General features: G+C 43.9%; 1 protein-coding gene across 1 annotated transcript; it reads right to left on the bottom strand.

Annotated features, from left to right (window-relative positions):
- Positions 1-5,280: 5,280 nt before the first annotated feature.
- On the bottom strand, positions 5,281-7,187 carry LOC139560340 (somatostatin receptor type 5). The gene is made up of 2 exons (XM_071377019.1): positions 6,726-7,187; positions 5,281-6,643 (listed from the first exon to the last, which is right to left on the bottom strand). The coding sequence occupies exons 1-2, from the start codon at positions 7,130-7,132 to the stop codon at positions 5,989-5,991; spliced, it is 1,062 nt and encodes a 353-aa protein (XP_071233120.1). The 5' UTR covers positions 7,133-7,187; the 3' UTR covers positions 5,281-5,988.
- Between the last annotated feature and the right edge of the window lie 11,738 nt (positions 7,188-18,925).

The following is an 18,925-nucleotide window of genomic DNA, read 5'->3' as shown; positions in this document are numbered from 1 at the left end:
ATCTGTGATGATCCTGTATCTGGCTGGTTATTAGACCGGGTTGTCTATGTACCTTAAGACTGTATTAGCCCACTAAGCTAAAGCCTGCAGGCATTTTCTCTGGGAGCTAACACAGGTCTGTATAGGTCTCAGGTGAGGTGAAGTTACTCATCACATGAACAACGTTTCACTGAACCACCTCCAACACACTCACTACACCCCGGGGATAATGAACAAGAGCCCTAGTCGCTCCTTGTCGTTGATTGTTACATACTCACGTTGCTGATAAAGACATTTCCTGTGTCTGTCTATCTCTCTGTCTGGGCCCCAACCTCAGTGGCAGCTAGGTAGCATGTACTGGTTAGAGGAAGACTGATGCGGACTGAATGAGGACTGAATGGAGACCGAATGAGGACTGAATGGGGACTGAATGGGGACTGAATGAGGACTGAATGAGGACTGAATGGGGACTGGGAGACGAGCTAGCACTCCTCAATGGGCCTGTGGAGCTGAGCTTTAATCTGCAGACTTTAATTAAGTCTCATCAAGCAATCAGAGCGAGAGCCGTGTGTGTGAGAGAATCACAGTGCAGACGGATCACTGAGATAACTGCACTCATTAACGGCAAGCTCAGCCTGACAAAATTCTGCCTGCTCCATATTAATGGGCTGCTCGGATTATCAATAGCGTACAGCATGTTTCCAGCTGAAATAGGTTAGAGGGGTCAAGTGACAAATTGGGCAGATTTGTGACTAAACTGAAATGACTGCAATTTTCTCTGTTCATCCCAGCTCGCCAATCTATTTTTCTCATGGTGAGTTTGTTGGATGGTGGTCACAATTCAGATTGGTGATTGAACATTATGGAAGTGGATGGATGCAGATGTTTTACTTTTAAAACAGAGATGCTAGTTCTAGGTCCCAAGAAACAAAGAGATCTGCTGTTGGATCTGACAATTCATCTGGATGGTTATACAGTTGTCTCAAATAAAACTGTGAAGGACCTTGGCGTTACTCTGGACCTTGATCTCTGCTTTGACGAAATTATCAAGAATATTTCAAGGGCAGCTTTTTACCATCTTCGTAACATTGCAAAAATCAGAAACTCTTTGTTCAAAGATGATGCAGAAAAGTGAATCCATGCTTTTGTCGCTTCTAGATTAGACTACTGCAATGCTTTACTCTCTTGCTACCCGGATAAAGCACTAAATAAACTTAATTTAGTGCTAAACACGGCTGCTAGAATCTTGACTAGAACCAATTTTTTAAATCATATTACTCCAGTGCTAGCCTCTCTACACTGGCTTCCTGTTAAGGATATGGCTGATTTCAAGGTTTTACTGCTAACCTACAAAGCATTACATGGACTTGCTCCTTCCTATCTCTCCGATTTGGTCCTGCAGTACATACCTACACGTACGCTATGGTCACAAGAAGTAGGCCTGCTTATTGTCCCTAGAATTTCTAAGCAAACAGCTGGAGGCAGGGCTTTCTCCTATAGAGCTCCATTTTGGGGGAATGGTCTGCCTATCCATGTGAGAGACACAGACTCGGTTTCGACCTTTAAGTCTTTACTGAAGACTCATCTCTTCAGTATGTGCTATGATTGAGTGTAGTCTGTCCCCGGGGTGTGAAGGTGAACGGCAAGGCGCTGGAGCGGCGAACCGCCCTTGCTGTCTCTGCCTGGCCGGCCTCCCTCTCTCCACTGGGATTCTCTGCCTGGCCGGCCTCCCTCTCTCCACTGGGATTCTCTGCCTGGCCGGCCTCCCTCTCTCCACTGGGATTCTCTGCACCTGACCCTATTACGGGGGCTGAGTCACTGGCTTACTAGTGCTCTTCCATGCCGTCCCTAGGAGGGGTGCGTCACTTGAGTGGGTTGAGTCACAGATGTGATCTTCCTGTCTGGTTTTGCGCCCCCTCGGGCTCATGTGGTGGAGGAGATATTTGTGGACTATACTCAGCCTTGTCTCAGGGTACTAAGTTGGTGGTCTGTTCTTTGGTAAAGTGAGTGGGGTTATATCCTGCCTGGTTGGCCATGTCTGGGAGTATCGTCGGACCCCCCCCCCGTCTCAGCCTCAGCCTACAGTATCTATGCTGTAATAGTCTATGTGTCGGGGGGCTAGGGTCAGTCTGTTATATCTGGTGTAATTCTCCTGTCTTATCTGGTGTCCTGTGTGAATTTAAGTATCCTCCCTCTCTCCCTCTCTCCCTCCCCTCCTGGAGGACCTGAGCCCTAGGTCCATGCATCAGGACTACCTGGCCTGATGACTCCTGGTCGTGCTGCTGCTCCAATTTCAACTGTTCTGCCTGCGGCTATGGAAACCTGACCTGTTCAATGGACGTGCTACCTTGTCCCTGACCTGCTGTTTTCAACTCTCCCTCTCTCCCTCTCTCTCTCTCTCTCTCTACCGCACCTGCTGTCTCGACCTCTGAATGCTCGGCTATGAAAAGCCAACTGACATTTACTCCTGAGGTGCTGACCTGTTGCACCGTCTACAACCACTTTGAGTATTATTTGACCCTGCTGGTCATCTAAGAACATTTGAACATCTTTAAGAACAATCTGGCCTTAATGGCTGTGTACTCTTATAATCTCCATCCGGCACAGCAAGAAGAGGACTGGCCACCCATCAGAGCCTGGTTCCTCTCTATGTTTCAACCTAGGTTCCTGCCTTTCTTGGGAGTTTTTCCTAGCCACCATGCTTTTACATTTGTATTACTTGCTGTTTGGGGTTTTAGTCTAGGTTTCTGTATAAGCACTTTGTGACATCTGCTGATGTAAAAATGGCTATATAAATACATTTTATTGATTGAATGAATGATATCTGAATGAGAGACAACAAAATCAACAGGGGACCCCTGGAGGTCAGGGCCCCTGGGCCCGGTCGCTATTCGTCCATGATTGCAACAAGTTTAGATAACTGGCTAGACTAATTTACCCATCTAGAAATTGTTAGCTGACATGGCTAATTGAGTGACTGCTGAAAAACTGCTAATACACAACCGAATTTTGAACTTGCACCTTGTGTATTCTACTATTCTAACTCTCAACAGTAAGACCCCGACTGAGCTTATGTCGCTTATGCCTGGAGCTGGCCCTGTTTGTAAGTACGTTTTCCATGTCATTGCGCTGTTAGACTGAATTTCAGTGCAACTGAAACACGCACGCCAAGCGCACACACGCGTACACTGATGCACACACGCACACACACACGCACACACACACGCACTCTCTCAGCCTGATGCAAAACAACCGATTAGCCTATCTAATCAGCCGGGAGTTCAAGTGATTCCAATCTTCCCCAATGAATTTTAACTTCCCAATGAATGTTAACAGACTTTTGCTGTCTCTCCATATGAATTGCCTATCATTCAAATCCAATTACCTCTGTTTGTCAAACCAAGCCACTTTAAATAGATGGGATGCCCTTTGTGCTGTGTTATTAGACCAGACCCACGCGTGTTGATCGGATTGCTCCTCCTGTCCCTGGAAAATACAGGTGATTTTGTTCAAGCTCCAGATAAAAACAAGACACTTTCTATCAGCACTCATAAGTCGAGGTAGTCTTTCATCAAGGTTACCATGCCGACTGAAAGCCCTCAAATAGCCTATATGACATGCTGTTTGTGTGTGCATGCGCGTTCTTGCTTGTGTGCGTGTAAGTGCTTATGTGTGTGTGTCTGTCCTCTGTGTGTTGCCTGTCTGTCATAGGGCTTAGTAATGGGGTTATGGGTCTATATTTCCTGCAGTAAACCAGTGGATATGATGTAATACAGAACCTAGCTACTAGAGGAGGGGAGTTCTTATTTCATTCTGAACACCAACCTCATTCTCTATACCACAGGAGGCTGCTGAGGGGAGGACGGCTCATGATAATGTATGGAATGGAGTGAATGGAATGACATCAAACAGCTGGAAACCATGGAAACCGTGTGTTTAATGTACTTGATACCATTCCACTGATTCCGCTCCGGCCATTGCAACTAGCCCGTCCTCCCTAATTAAGGGGCCTCCTGTGCTATATGCTGTATATCTTCCTAATCCACTGCTCACTTTACTGCCATTTTGTTCTGTGTTCATTGAAAGCTCCACAGGGATTTCAGTTGATTCTATATGCAGTGCTTGGATAGGTCATGCCTATATATTGGGCAGTGTAGGTCCCTGAAGTGAGATGGAGTGGAGGGGAAATGAGCTGTTACAGTGGGTTGCTGGTTCAAATCCCCAGAGAGAACACTGTTCTAGTGGAATGGCCAAAAGGTTACTGGCCTGGATTGGTTTAGAGAGAACTCCAATGTATAAAGCATGACAAATATGTGTTATGTGCAAGCCAGTCTCGAAAGTAACATTTCAAACAGATTTAGAATAGTTTATTTAGTCAATAATACATTCAAAGGCACATTTTATTTTTCCTTTTGTTTACGTATTGAACAGTCACATGAACACTGGATTCATAGCTCTTCACTCTTATACTGTAAATGAAAACACAATATTTCCCCCTTAAGATTATGCACAGCATGCAATTGAAGACGACGTCCTTCGTTCTGAAACTGCCGCGGCCATTTGCAATATTACAACCACAAAGAAGTTACTGCAAAAAAAAAAAACATGTACCTCTTCGAAAGAGAGGCTACGATAGAGTAGCACACAAGGTCTTATCTGATGACCTGGAGTCTGAGATTGCTTAAACGTATCGAGTATTTTGCACACCAGTTTCATGGGCTTAGTAGTCTCAAATGCAGAGAACATGCCTACGAATTGGCACATCGAAACATCATCCCTGTCCCAGACAACTGGAAAAGATATGGGAGAGTAAGTGATATTGAACAGAGGCATCTATATCTGAATGTAGGCGTACGTTTAAGATATACAATATACCACACCCTCATTCCAAGAATGAAACTTACCAGGCCTACCACTACCACCCACTGTCACAAGACAACATCACCCACTTACCCCAAGGCTTACCCTGTCCCTATTTTTGGGGCAAGCTATGTTTTTAAAACTGTTATGTGTACATGATTATTTCCAGGGATAGACAACATTCTGAAATATATGTAGGTATTTTTTGTTGTTGAAGGAATACTACATTTCCATTGATGTAGTGATGCTGAGTGTAAAAAATGGCTCAACATACCTCACTCTCCCCTATTTGGGAGGCATGTTTAGAATATTAACCATGTTGTTCAATTACTAATGGCATAAATGGGTCTCACCTGTCAATCATGTTGTTGTTTTCTCTGTGGGAGAAACACTAACAATATTTCACCCCCTTTTGCCTTCATTAATGTAATTTTTCCCCCCCCACACACACACACACACACACACACACACACACACACACACACACACACACACACACACACACACACACACACACACACACACACACACACACACACACACACACACACACACACACACACACACACATGCCGCTTGATCAGGACCCTTGAATCTGTGTCTTGGTTATGCTCTCTTCCTTTTCTTATCCTCTCCGTCTCTCTGCCAGCCCCCCACCTAGTCTCTCCTTGTTAGATTACTTGTTAGATATTACTGCACTGTCGGAACTAGACGCACAAGCATTTCTCTACACTCACATTAAACATCTGCTAACCATTTGTATGATACCAATACAATTTGATTTTATTTGATTCCTCTATGTGTGAGGAGTATGAGTTGCTAAGTGACACTTGCAAGGCGAAACCTAAGATTGTAAGATTCTAAGCCTCTGCTTTTATGACACACCTTCACATTTATGACGCTTTAACCTGTCTCCTCCCATTCCCCTTGTACACTGACTGAAGTGGATTTGACAAGTGACATCAATAAGGGACCATAACTTTCACCTCGATTCACCTGGTCAGTCTATGTCATGGAAAGAGCAGGTGTTCCTAATGTTTTGTACACTGAGTGTATGTAATCACAATCTGTTGAATAATTGCTTGTGTGCGTTTGTGCGTGCGTGTTCATCTCACTGGATCAGCCTGAGTGGCAAGGTGTGGTGTGTAGTTACAAAGTAGGAAGAGGGCGGAGGTGAGGAAAACGTTGTGGTGGCGCGGGGGTGATAGGTGGTCGCAGGCTTCCCAAGCATTTCCTCAGCGACGGCAGGAGGGCACGGAGCTGACGCACCGCCGGGCGAGACAACAGGAAGTAGAGGGGCGGGTTCCAGCAGGGCGCCAAACACACCAACAAGATGGCCGACAGGGATGCCACCTCCCAGAGGAGAGACACCTCCGTGTCCCCCTCTGTGGGTGGGGACAGGGACGCGGACGAGTTGAGGGAGGAGGAGGGTTGTTGACTGATAGGCGAGGCAACGAAGCTGACGTAAGGGAACATGACATTGACAAACTCCAGGGCGTAGTAGGGCAGCCAGCTGATGGCGAAGACCAGTGTGGAGCCAATCAGGAGCGCCGTGGCCTTCTTGTTGCGGCGGTCTGCGGTCAGCGTACCCCGGCAGCGGTGGAGATGGGTGATGATGAGGCCACAGTTGAGGGCAATGCAGAGGAGCGGAGCCACGTAGTAGACCAGGAAGGCTGGCACCAGGAAGCCCAGCCACTGGCCACGCCCCACAGACCATGTACAGCCACTGTCAAACTGGATGTATGTGACCTTGGGAAGGGCCATGGTGACAGAGACTAACCAGATCACTGCCACGATGCCGGCTCTGAGAGAGGGGGGAGAGAGGAGGTTACATAGCTGAGGTGGGCCTAAATGTGTGCAGATGAATGGTTTAATTCCGTACTCACACTTGTGTGGGACTGGCGGGCGGTCTAGCAGGTGGGGCCACTATGCGGTACCTGAGCACCGACAAGGCTGCCAGACTAAATATATCCACTCCGGCCGTCAGGGAGGTCATGAAGCCCAGCAGCACACAGATACCGCCCCCTAGCTGCCAGTCCTGGGAGCTGGCGCTGAGTAGGACGCAGGGCAGGGTGAGCAGGGCGCCCATGTCAGCCAGGCTCAAGTTGAGGAGCAGCACGGAGCTAGGTTTGGAGCGTCGCCGAGGGTTACGCATCAGCACCAGCCACATGAGTAGGTGACCTCCGACCCCCACCAGGAGGGAGAGGACGCTGACCAGAGGCAGCACCAGGGAGAAGGAGATGGTGGTGTTGGTAGACACCGTATTGAAGAGCAGGTTCACTATGGCCGGCATGGTGGTGGGAGAGGGATGGAGGAAACAGAAGTATGATCTAGCTGCTCCCGTTGGGGATGGACTGAGAGAGGAAGGTGGGAAAGAGGGATGCACATAATTAGAAAGGCACACAAATTGATTTGAGGGATGAATAAGATGTTTTAATAATTTATGTTATTATATCCCTTTTATTATTAATCTATTAATAGTTTATGTTTGTCTGGTGCTGAGTTGGTGAATCACCTGCCTGCATAATTCACTGGGCCTCCCCTTAAACTGGCAGCTGTGATGACTCAGAACCAGGCTGGGATGACTCAGAACCAGGCTGGCAGGCCAAGTCATCTCGTTCAGACACACAACGCTGATGGGTAGTCTGAACAGTCTGTGTCAGTCCTGTGCCGCTTCCCCTGAGAGCAGACATGATGTCATTTTGTGTGGCGACATGTACTCTGTCTCTATCTCTCTCTCTCTCTTTCTCTCTGGGGAGAGCACACCTTAAGAGCATAGATTCAACACAGGCCAGCACACGTCGTCACACAAACTGAAAAAGACATCACATCTGCTCTCAGGGGAAGCAGCAGTGCAGCAACAGCACTGACACACAGTGTTCAGACCCCTCATCAGCATCACAGCGTTGTCTGTCTGAATGAGATGCAAGGTGAGGAAGGGAACAGGAACGAGCTGACCGCTGGGAACAGACTGTGACTGTGGTACACCACCTTGTCAGCTTGACGGGTGAAGTGAACTACTCTATCTAGGGCTTGACATTTGGAAAGTTGTTGTTTGTTGGGTGGCAGGTAGCCTAGCGATTAAGAGCGGTTGGGCCAGTAACCGACAGGTCTCTGGTTCGAATCCCCGAGCCGACCCGGTAAAAAGTCTATCCATGTGCCATTGAGGGAGACATTTAACCCTAAATGCTCTAGATAAGAGTGTCTGCTAAATGACTAAAATGGAAATAAAAGTTAAAAAAATAGCCCAAAGTAAATAGCTCATACAGAGCTTTCCATCCACACCAGTCATTTATACAAATACTTTTAGTGGCCATGCAGACTCCACACCTCTATTCTTATCTATTCTGAATACACCTTATCATCACCCTTCTGTAGATATGATGTGTCAAAAGATCAGGCCTAAATGTATTTGTTCCATATGTTGGCACAATGAAATCCAAATTCAACCTCCATGTACATTCAATAACGATGATACGCTGTAGGCAGATCCATCCATACAGATACATTATATCTCTGCTTGAATAAATGTACATTAAAGAGATGCTAGTAAATGATGCTGCACCACCTGAGAGAAAATAATCATTACAGCGCCTCAATCTGTACGTTATACTGGGATGCAGCTGCTGACAAAAATACTGTGAACGTGTCTCTATCATATTTAATACGTACCTTTCCCCATTCAACCAATGTGTGAAACACACTGCAGACATTACAGAGAGAGTGAAGGAAAGAGAGACAGAAGTGGCCAAATATAGGACAGAGAAGACATGGAATGAGGTGAAAAGAGGGACGAAGACAGCAGCACATGAGAATTTACGAGCAATATAAACGTAGCTAATGGGAAACAGAAGGATAAACTAATTGTGCATTATTTTAGACACATTGACCTCCAGCTGAACCGAATTACAGAAATTTATGGCCTGCTATTAAATCCTCTTAGTATCCATGTTCATAATGTCATACATTTATCCAGGATTGTTTCTTTAACACTTTGCACCAATAATCCAAGGGGAATTGGCTCTTATTAAATTCCCTAACCATTACATGACATTATATAATTATGTCTTCAATCACTATAACGCCCTAGCTGGAAACTTAACTGAATATTAAGACAAGAGTCTGCATACTGAAACGACAGTAGGAAGATTGCTAAACAGAAAAGGGGTCAGTGAAGGACAGCAGCAGTAAGCAGAGAACACCTTTCTTTAAAGACGTGTGTCACACTCACTGTGGCCAGGGTCCTGCTCCAGGGAGAAGTCATCCTTTCACCATCAGTGGCTTTGCTGCATAAAGAGACAGAGAGAGAGAGAGAGAGAGAGAGAGAGAGAAGAGGGCACACACCTGCGTCCTGCCCTACATCCTCCCTCACTCGCTTCCCACTATCTCTCTCTCTCACACACACACACTCCCCACCAAAGGGGTGGGGGGAGGGGGGCACACGAGCTCTGGGGGCCCATGTGCCTGCAATCGATGTCTATTTTCTATTTATTTAATCAATCATTTTGACAGTAACACTCTAAAAAGTAATTAATATACCTTTTTTCATGTCAATATGTACTAGGAAGCTAAGTGTTTGTTTCTTGGGTGTCAGGAATGTGACTGAAAAAGTGCCTTAGACCTTTTTCTATGATTGAAGGTATAAGGGGATATCGGTGAACAAATATCGGTCAAGGGTACGACGGCGCATGTGCAATAAGTGGAGCTCACTCAGATGTTCAAACGTGCTTGTCAGACCGAGAGCCTAATGCTTCAAATACAGCAGTTCCGTAACATCTTTAATTAAAACCCCCGTTCTTCTTAATTGCCGGCCTCAGCATGTTACGGAAAGAGATGAAGTGTATAGGAAGCTCTGGGGACAGGTCATTTGGATACTGATGCAAACAGATGATCATCTTTGGTGGACAACAGTTCTTGAAGGCTTGAACGAAAAAAAGCGGTTTGCGATTTCATTCATACTGGTGAACCGGTGTTTGAGTTGTGTGGTCGCAATTTCAACAGTCCTTTATCTCTGGTATATCTTGGCATGCATCCTTCAAGACTGAGTTTAAATGTGTGCAGAGCAATGGGCATACAGTATAATGCACAACGTCTCAGGAAAGACTGTCTGGGTTGGCAATACTCAGTATAGAAAACAGTCCGTGGTGAATCATTTGCACACAAAAAAAGGAGGCCTTCAGGAGACCAGGGGAGTCTCTCAAGTTGGATTGAATTTGATTGAATTGAATTGACGTTGAATATTTCAGGCCATTAGTGGATGCTATTAGCCAGACAAAACCCGCTGAGTTCAACAATAAGTAGTGGCTGAATTGATCTTCAGGCTGACTACTTCTTTTCTCATTGTTGGGCTATTTGATGTGTAATTTTTAGAAAAAGTGTATAAATAGCAGCTAAATACCGTATATAGCTATAAATAGTACACTGCACAACGAAACAATCCCTAGTAAGATAGTGTTTTGAGGGTGGACTGACTGTATTATTTGGCATTAATAGACTGGTTTTACACACAACGACTTTCTATCCGAGCTGGGGACGGCTCATGTCATACACACCGGACACTTAACAAGATAGAGGATAGAGTGAGTTTTGCTGATGATGAGAACGGAACGTATATGTTTTTTAGTGCTGAGCGATTAACCAAAATGTCTGTTATTTTTCCAGCTATTGAATTCCATTTCGTTCGTTTTTTTTCTGTGAGCTCGATGTGCACATTGCGCAGTTTCTCTAGAGATAAATCAGATCCAGTCTGAACCGTGCGATGTAGTAGGGAGTTGTAGTTTCCAACAGGCCAATATTCTACATTAGTTCAGTGCATAAAATGTAGTAATTAAGCACCATAATCAATTGTGCATCTACTTTTCTGGGCTTAATAAGTGATAAGCAGTAATGGACAGTCACTACCATCATGGGGCTTTTATTAATTATTTTATTCTGTGTTGTTGCACCATTCAACCCAAATAATCGAAACCGAACAGGTAAACAGGTCAACATTCACAAGGACGCAGGACCAGACGGATTACCAGGACGTGTACTCCGAGCATGTGCTGACCAACTGGCAAGTGTCTTCACTGACATTTTCAACCTGTCCCTGACCGAGTCTGTAATACCTACATGTTTCAAGGAGACCACCATAGTCCCTGTGCCCAAGAACACTAAGGTAACCTGCCTAAATGACTACCGACCCGTAGCACTCACGTCTGTAGCCATGAAGTGCTTTGAAAGCCTGGTCATGGCTCACATCAACACCATTATCCCTGAAACATTAGACCGACTCCAATTTGCATACCGCCCCAACAGATCCACAGATGATGCAATTTATCTTGCACTCCACACTGCCCTTTCCCACCTGGACAAAAATAACAAATATGTGAGAATGCTATTCATTGACAACAACTCAGCGTTCAACACCATAGTGCCCTCAAAGCTCATCACTAAGTTAAGGACCCTGGGACTAAACACCTCCCTCTGCAACTGGATCCTGGACTCCTGACGGGCTGCCCCAGGTGGTAAGGGTAGGTAACACCACATCTGCCACGCTGACCCTCAACACGGTGGCCCCTCAGGGGTGAGATCTCATTCCCCTCCTGTACTCCCTGTTCACCCATGACTGCATGGCCAAGCACAACTCTAACACCATCATTAAGTTTTCCGACGACACAACAGTGGTAGGCCTGATCACTGACAACGATGAGACAGCCTATAGGGAGGAGGTCAGAGACCTGGCTGTGTGGTACCAGGATAACAACCTCTCCCTCAACATGATCAAGACAAAGGAGATTATTGTGGACTACAGAAAAGGGAGGACCGAGCACGCCCCCCTTCTCATCGATTGGGCTGTAGTGGAGCAGGTTGAGAGCTTCAAGTTCCTTGCTGTCCACATCACCAAAAAACTATCATGGTCCAAACACACCAAGACAGTCGTGAAGATGGCACGACAACGCCTATTCCCCTTCAGTTTTGGCATGGGTCCTCAGATCCTCAAGAAGTTCTACAGCTGCACCATCGAGAGCATCCTGACTGGTTGCATCACCGCCTGGTATGGCAACTGCTCGGCCTCCAACCACAAGGCTCTACAGAGGGTAGTGCGTACGGCCCGGCCCAGTACATCACTGGGGCCAAGCTTCCTGCTATCCAGGACCTCTATACCAGGCGGTGTCAGAGGAAGGGCCAAAAAATATACTTAAGTATCAAAAGTAAATGTAATTGCTAAAATATACTTAAGTATAAAATTCCTTATATTAGGCAAAGCGGACGGCACCATGTTCTTGTTTTTAAAACATACGGATAGCCAGATTCACACTCCAACACTCAGACATTATTTATAAAAGATGCATGTGTTTAGTGAGTCCGCCAGAACATAGGCAGAAGGGAGGACAACTTGTTCTCTTGATAAGTGCGTGAATTTTCCTGTGCTGCTAAGCATTCAAAATGTAAGGAGTACTTTGTGTTGTCAGGGAAAATCTATGGAGTAAAAAGTAAAATATTTTCTTTAGGAATGTAGTGAAGTAAAAGTTGTCAAAAATAGAAATAGTAAATTAAAGTACAGATACCCCAAAAAACGACTTAAGTAGTACTTTAAAGTATTTTTACTTATTAAGTACTTTACACCACTGCCTCGAACCATGTTTGACCTTTTAGGAAACATTCTGTGAAAGTAATGAAATACCAAGTTAACCTCTTGACGCACGGATCCCTTTAGCGGGATAATTTTCGTAAACAACCGCTGAATTGCAGAGCGCCAAAAATATTTATAATCATGAAATCACAAGTGAAATATACCAAAACACAGCTTTGCTTGTTGTTAATCCACCTATCATGTCACATTTTGAAAATATGCTTTACAGCGAAAGCAATTGTCACGATCGTCATTATGTGAAAGAGAGGACCAAGGCGCAGCGTGATATAAATACATCTTCTTTTATTAGAAGATGAAACGAACACTAATACAAAGTAGACAAAACAACAAAACGACCGTGAAGCTATAATACGAAAGTGCAGACACAAGCAACTAACGTCAAGACATAGACAATTACCCACAACCTACCTAATGCCTATGGCTGCCTAAATATGACTCTCAATCAGAGACAACGATAGACAGCTGTCTCTAATTGAGAACCAATCCAGGCAACCATAGACTTACATAAACACCTACACTGAACACAACCCCATGAACTCTACAAAACCTCCTAGACAATACACACACCCTAGACTAGACAAAAAACACACAAACATCCCATGTCACACCCTGACCTAACTAAAATAATAAAGAAAACAAAGATAACTAAGGCCAGGGCGTGACAGCAATCCAAACGTTTGTGAGTTTATCAATCACTAGACAAAACAGTAAGAACAGCTAGCCTCAAATTAGCTTGGTCACGAAAGTCAGAAAAGCAATACAATTAATCGCTTACCTTTGATAATCTTCGGATGTTTGCACTCACGAGACTCCCAGTTACACAATAAATGTTATTTTTGTTCGATAAAGATTAGTTTTATAACCAAAAACCGCCATTTGGTTTGCGCGTTATGTTCAGAAAACCACAGGCTCGTTCCGGTCCTGAAGGGCAGACGAAAATTCCAAAAAGTATCTGTAATGTTCGTAGAAACATGTCAAAGTTTTTTATAATCAATCCTCAGGTTGTTTTTAACATACATAATCGATAATATTTCAACCGGACGGTAAACTATTCAATACTACAGAGAAAGAAAATGTCGAGCTACAACTCTTGGGCGCATGAACTAATCAAAGGACACCTGACACATTTTGATAAATCTCGCTCATTTTTCAAAATAAAAGCTTGAAACTATGTCTAAAGCCTGGTCACAGCCTGAGGAAGCCATTGGGAAAGGAATCTGGTTGATACCCCTTTAAATGGAGGAGGGGCAGGCAATGGAACAGGGATTTTTCCAAATAAAAGGCACTTCCGGGTTGGATTTCCTCAGGTTTTCGCCTGCAAAATCAGTTCTGTTATACTCACAGACAATATTTTGACAGTTTTGGAAACTTTAGAGTGTTTCCTATCCTAATCTGTCAATTATATGCATATTCTAGCATCTGGGCCTGAGAAATAGTCCGTTTACCTTGGGAACGTTATTTTTCCAAACATAAAAATAGTGCCCCCTAGCTGAAAGAGCTAAACAACTTTTTTTGTCAGGTTTGTTAAATGTGCAGAGAATAATCCAAAGCAAATCAGCTAGCCTGCACCATTCCCAGATATTTGTGGCAAGGTTGTATGCAATAAATAATCATAGGAAAACCATGCTCTCACCAAGCTCTCAGAACGTTATGTGCTAGTTGGGAAGGCAGTGGTCTGAATCTGACGTACAATATCTCACTGTCTGACCTCAATAAAACATTATATTAACAGTTTCATTGACAGTTACTGAGAGAGAGGATAGTCCTCCATCTCCTATTTTCATGTTGTCCACCTCTCTCTACTCTCTATCTTACCCACTGTGAAAACCTCCTTTGTTCTTTCTCTATCCCTTCTACTTTTTCCCCATTCCTTCCTGCATCCCCCCACACACTGACCTTTCTATCTCCCGTCTCTCACCGCTCACTTTCCCAGATTATGTTTCACTTGATTTTCTCCCTCCATCCCCCCTCCTACTGCTGACCTTCCTGTATCTCCATATCACTCCCTCTCTCTATCCTCTGTTTGATCCTCACTAATCCAGTGGCAGTCTGGGATCATGAGATTCACCTGTTGTTAAGGAAACCCTTAAGAACACAAACAACATACCCAGGTGTGGAGGGGAGAGAGAGAGAGAGATAGCGCACTATGGTACTCTGTGGTACACAGGGTCATATAAACTCATTATGAGCCTTCTGGTGTTTACACAACCATGTCAAGTGCCTCGCCAATATAACCCATCTGCCACTGTCACCCCCCACCACTCTCTCTTTGTGTGTGTGCACATGCATGCATGCTTGTGCGTTAGAGTGTGTGTGTGTGTGCAGGGCGCCCGTGGTATCTACTTTATGTCAATTGCCTTATGTCAGCGGTGTGTGTGTGTGTGTGTGTGCATTCGTGCACATGTTTATATGGGCTCATGCATGTGTAAAGCTTCCAACATGGCATGTGTGGGTGTGTGTATATTAAATGCTTCCACTCTAGTGTTGAAAGGAAGTAGGTCTAATCAGAGCTGGCTCTACGGGGTGGCAAAGCCAGGCATGGACCCCCCCAGATAGAATTTATGCCCCACAGTTTTGTTTTCCCATAAACATAACACAATGGTATATGAATTACCCTGCCCGGTTTTGCCAACGTAGCTCTACCGGCCCTGCCAGTAGGGCACCTCATATATTCACTGGTCTCCCAGACCGAAATGTAGCTTTATCCTGGTCTATAAACACTTTCAATACTGATTTTCCATTTTTTTTTTAAATAAGGATTTTTAGTCAAGGACTAGTCTAGGCTTAATCTGGGTCTGGAAAACCAGCTCGAAGTGTATGCAGCAGCTCACCTCTAATTCTGAATTGTTGCAATATTTTGAGGTATAAATGACTAGCAACCTATGTAAATACATCTCACATGCTGTATTTTTACAGTATTCCATCTCCACACACCTTCAATCCGTCAGTCGAACCCTTACCGATCAGTAAACACAAAACCAAAACAAAGTGACTTCGTGCCAATAACAATAACAAGATAGTGATGCACTGAGAAAGAGATGAATTGAAAGCAGACCAATAGAAGAAACATGCATGTTCCATCTTAAACCAAAAATGTTACAGACTGGTCTCATACCTGTTCCACAGACTGTTCCGGAACAGTGTCAGTGTCAGCCGACTACACTCTTCTTCCAGGTCAGTGATCATTTTCTACAGTGGATTCTGTAAAATAAACAAAACAGCTTCTGGTCCTACGCAGTGCCCAAAAGGGGTGTAAAAAAGTGAGCAAAATAATCACACTTGAATCTGTTCTGTATTGAACCATAGTCGATGGCTTGTATTCTGTCATGGTCCTGATCTCAAAGTCAGTTATGAGCTTCAGTTTGTAGGCCAGCTTGTTGTACGCGGTTAGCGTCGCTTCAGCCTAAACAAGATGGGAGAATATTAAATCATACCGATTACGTATTTTGTATAAGCATTGGGCAACACCAGGGTCATTTTCATTAGGCACCAAATGGCAGGAAAACAGACTAAATTGGAAGAGAAAAAAGTTGTGAATTTCCTGTTGCAAAACTTTCAGGAGCATGTCCTAATGAATGCACCCAAGTTAAGTAGCCACTCTAACATTCTCTTCACTTCCCGTCTCTTTGACCTTGGCCAGAGCAATCTCTTTCCACATGTATTGCTGAGCCAGCTCCAGGCTCTTGGTCTGATGCAGCTCCCTTGTCTCAGTTAACCAACTCAATGTATGCAGGGGTGAACTTCTGGGTGGAGAGGATGTGCTGGAGCCTCGACTGCTCCTGTTTGAGGGTCTCCTGAAACAGACGACAACTGTTCAGCATTTTAAAGAATAGCAATTGCCAATAGTCTTCCAACACCCAGTTACAGAACCAGGGCTCGTATTTAAAAAATATCTAAGGCAAAACTGATCCTATGTCAGCACTGCTGAGCCAAGATTTAACATGTTACAAGGAACACCATTTCACCAGGGGATTTCACAGGGGTGTAAAGTACTTAAGTACAAATACTTTAAAGTAAAACTAAAGTAGTTATTTTGGAGTGTCTGTACTTAACGATTTATATTTGACAACATACTTCACTAAATTCCTAAAAATATTCCATACCCTTCCCCCACCCAAAAGTGTCAAATTCGTACACTCAAGAGAATATCCCTGGTGCAGTCCATGAGGAGGAGATGCACTGCAGTACTTAATGCAGCTGGTGGCCACACCAGATACTGACTGTTACTTTTGATTTTGATCCCCCCTTTGTTCAGGGACACATTATTCCATTTCTGTTAATCACATGCCTGTGGAACTTGTTCAGTTTATGAGTTTAGACATGTTAAGCATGAGAGGCTATCTGATCGGAAAAAGTTAAAGGGCAAGACTGTACAGCTTCCCTGTGAGAAACCAAATCGAATCTGTCCAACATGAGCTCAAACCACTAGGCCTACATAATATAAGCACTTGGCCCCAAGGACCACACAATTACAACCGATAAACTGGTTCTACAATGTAAAAGGCAATTCTCACATCCATTGCTCCATCTCTTAAATCAGACGTCATTATTTTGAATGCCATTTCATCACTACTCATACATGACAATGATTCTCTTATTAAACATTCTGATGCCAAAGCGTTCTATGCGCACCGAGGCCTGCGCTCCTATTACCCACAAAACAATTAACAGATGTCAGAGGTCCGTGTGTCCTAACAGAAAACATGACCAAAGGAAACCATACATTGAATTACATAAACAGAAATTCTACCTCATGAGTCTTGCAAACATTGATGTGCACTATAAACATTGCGTCCACTCCGAGCAGGGTAAGTAATGGTTGGCTAAATGAAAATGTATCATACACGTATCACACCTGAAGCAATAAATGTACGGGATGGAATGATGAAACGCTAGCAATTATTTCAGTATTAAATGTCATGTAGATTGAACACATAGGGCCTGTGCATTTCAACATGTGAAAGCAAACATTTCAACAAGAATAAAAAGCCCTCCACTGGCAGGAGTTGAGAGTCTTCCCACAACAGGCTAATATTTCATTATAACAACAATTCCAAATGTAGCTTCATAGGTAAATCATACACTTCAAGTAATTGTTACACACCAAAACACCAGTACTATGCTAGTAATTGTTGCCCCACAGCTAATCTGTTACAACTGTCTCTGGCTGAGTGTAGAGTAATCCACGTGTGGCAAACTACAAAACCTGGCCAGATAATGTCAAGGCCAAATACAGAAAGTTGTTTAATCTGGCCAGATAATGTCAAGTCAGTCTCAAGTCAAACACGGAAAGTTGTTTAAACTGGCCAGATAATGTCAAGTCAGACTCAAGTCAAACACGGAAAGTTGTTTAATCATCTGGCCAGATAATGTCAAGTCAGACTCAAGTCAAACACGGAAAGTTGTTTAATCTGGCCAGATAATGTCAAGTCAGACTCAAGTCAAACACGGAAAGTTGTTTAATCTGGCCAGATAATGTCAAGTCAGACTCAAGTCAAACATGGAAAGTTGTTTAATCTGGCCAGATAATGTCAAGTCAGACTCAAGTCAAACACGGAAAGTTGTTTAAACTGGCCAGATAATGTAAAGTCAGTCTCAAGTCAAACACGGAAAGTTGTTTAAACTGGCCAGATAATGTCAAGTCAGTCTCAAGTCAAACACGGAAAGTTGTTTAAACTGGACAGTTAATGTCAAGTCAGTCTCAAGTCAAACACGGAAAGTTGTTTAAACTGGCCAGATAATGTCAAGTCAGTCTCAAGTCAAACACGGAAAGTTGTTTAAACTGGCCAGATAATGTCAAGTCAGTCTCAAGTCAAACACGGAAAGTTGTTTAAACTGGCCAGATAATGTCAAGTCAGTCTCAAGTCAAACACGGAAAGTTGTTTAAACTGGCCAGATAATGTCAAGTCAGTCTCAAGTCAAACACGGAAAGTTGTTTAAACTGGCCAGATAATGTCAAGTCAGACTCAAGTCAAACACGGAAAGTTGTTTAAACTGGCCAGATAATGTCAAGTCAGACTCAAGTCAAACACGGAAAGTTGTTTAAACTGGCCAGATAATGTCAAGTCAGTCTCAAGTCAAACACGGAAAGTTGTTTAAACTGGCCAGATAATGTCAAGTCAGACTCAAGTCAAACACGGAAAGTTGTTTAAACTGGCCAGATAATGTCAAGTCAGACTCAAGTCAAACACGGAAAGTTGTTTAAACTGGCCAGATAATGTCAAGTCAGACTCAAGTAAAACACGGAAAGTTGTTTAAACTGTCCAGAAAAAATAAAGGGCAGTCGCACGGCATTCAAATGTAAATACATTTTAAACCTAATTTGTTTACTCAGTCATTACTACTGGTAGGTGATTGACATTTGACACTAATTGCAGGTGGAATTGTGATATGTAGTACTTGTAGAAAGAGTCAGTCATCTCCTACTGGGCTGTCTAATACCTACCTTCA

This window comes from Salvelinus alpinus, chromosome 30 (assembly GCF_045679555.1).
Source record: "Salvelinus alpinus chromosome 30, SLU_Salpinus.1, whole genome shotgun sequence".
In the NCBI taxonomy this organism is placed as follows: Eukaryota; Metazoa; Chordata; class Actinopteri; order Salmoniformes; family Salmonidae; genus Salvelinus; species Salvelinus alpinus.
Note: the sequence above shows the minus strand (reverse complement) of the source record. Positions and strands in the feature narration are given on the sequence as shown.

Excerpts from the sequence above, each read along its gene's own strand:
- LOC139560340 (XM_071377019.1), bottom strand. The coding sequence starts at position 7,132 with ATGCCGGCCATAGTGAACCTGCTCTTCAATACGGTGTCTACCAACACC. Across the intron at positions 6,644-6,725 it reads CCCGCCAGTCCCACACAAGT|AGCCGGCATCGTGGCAGTGA; the intron begins GTGAGTACGGAA and ends CCCCTCTCTCAG.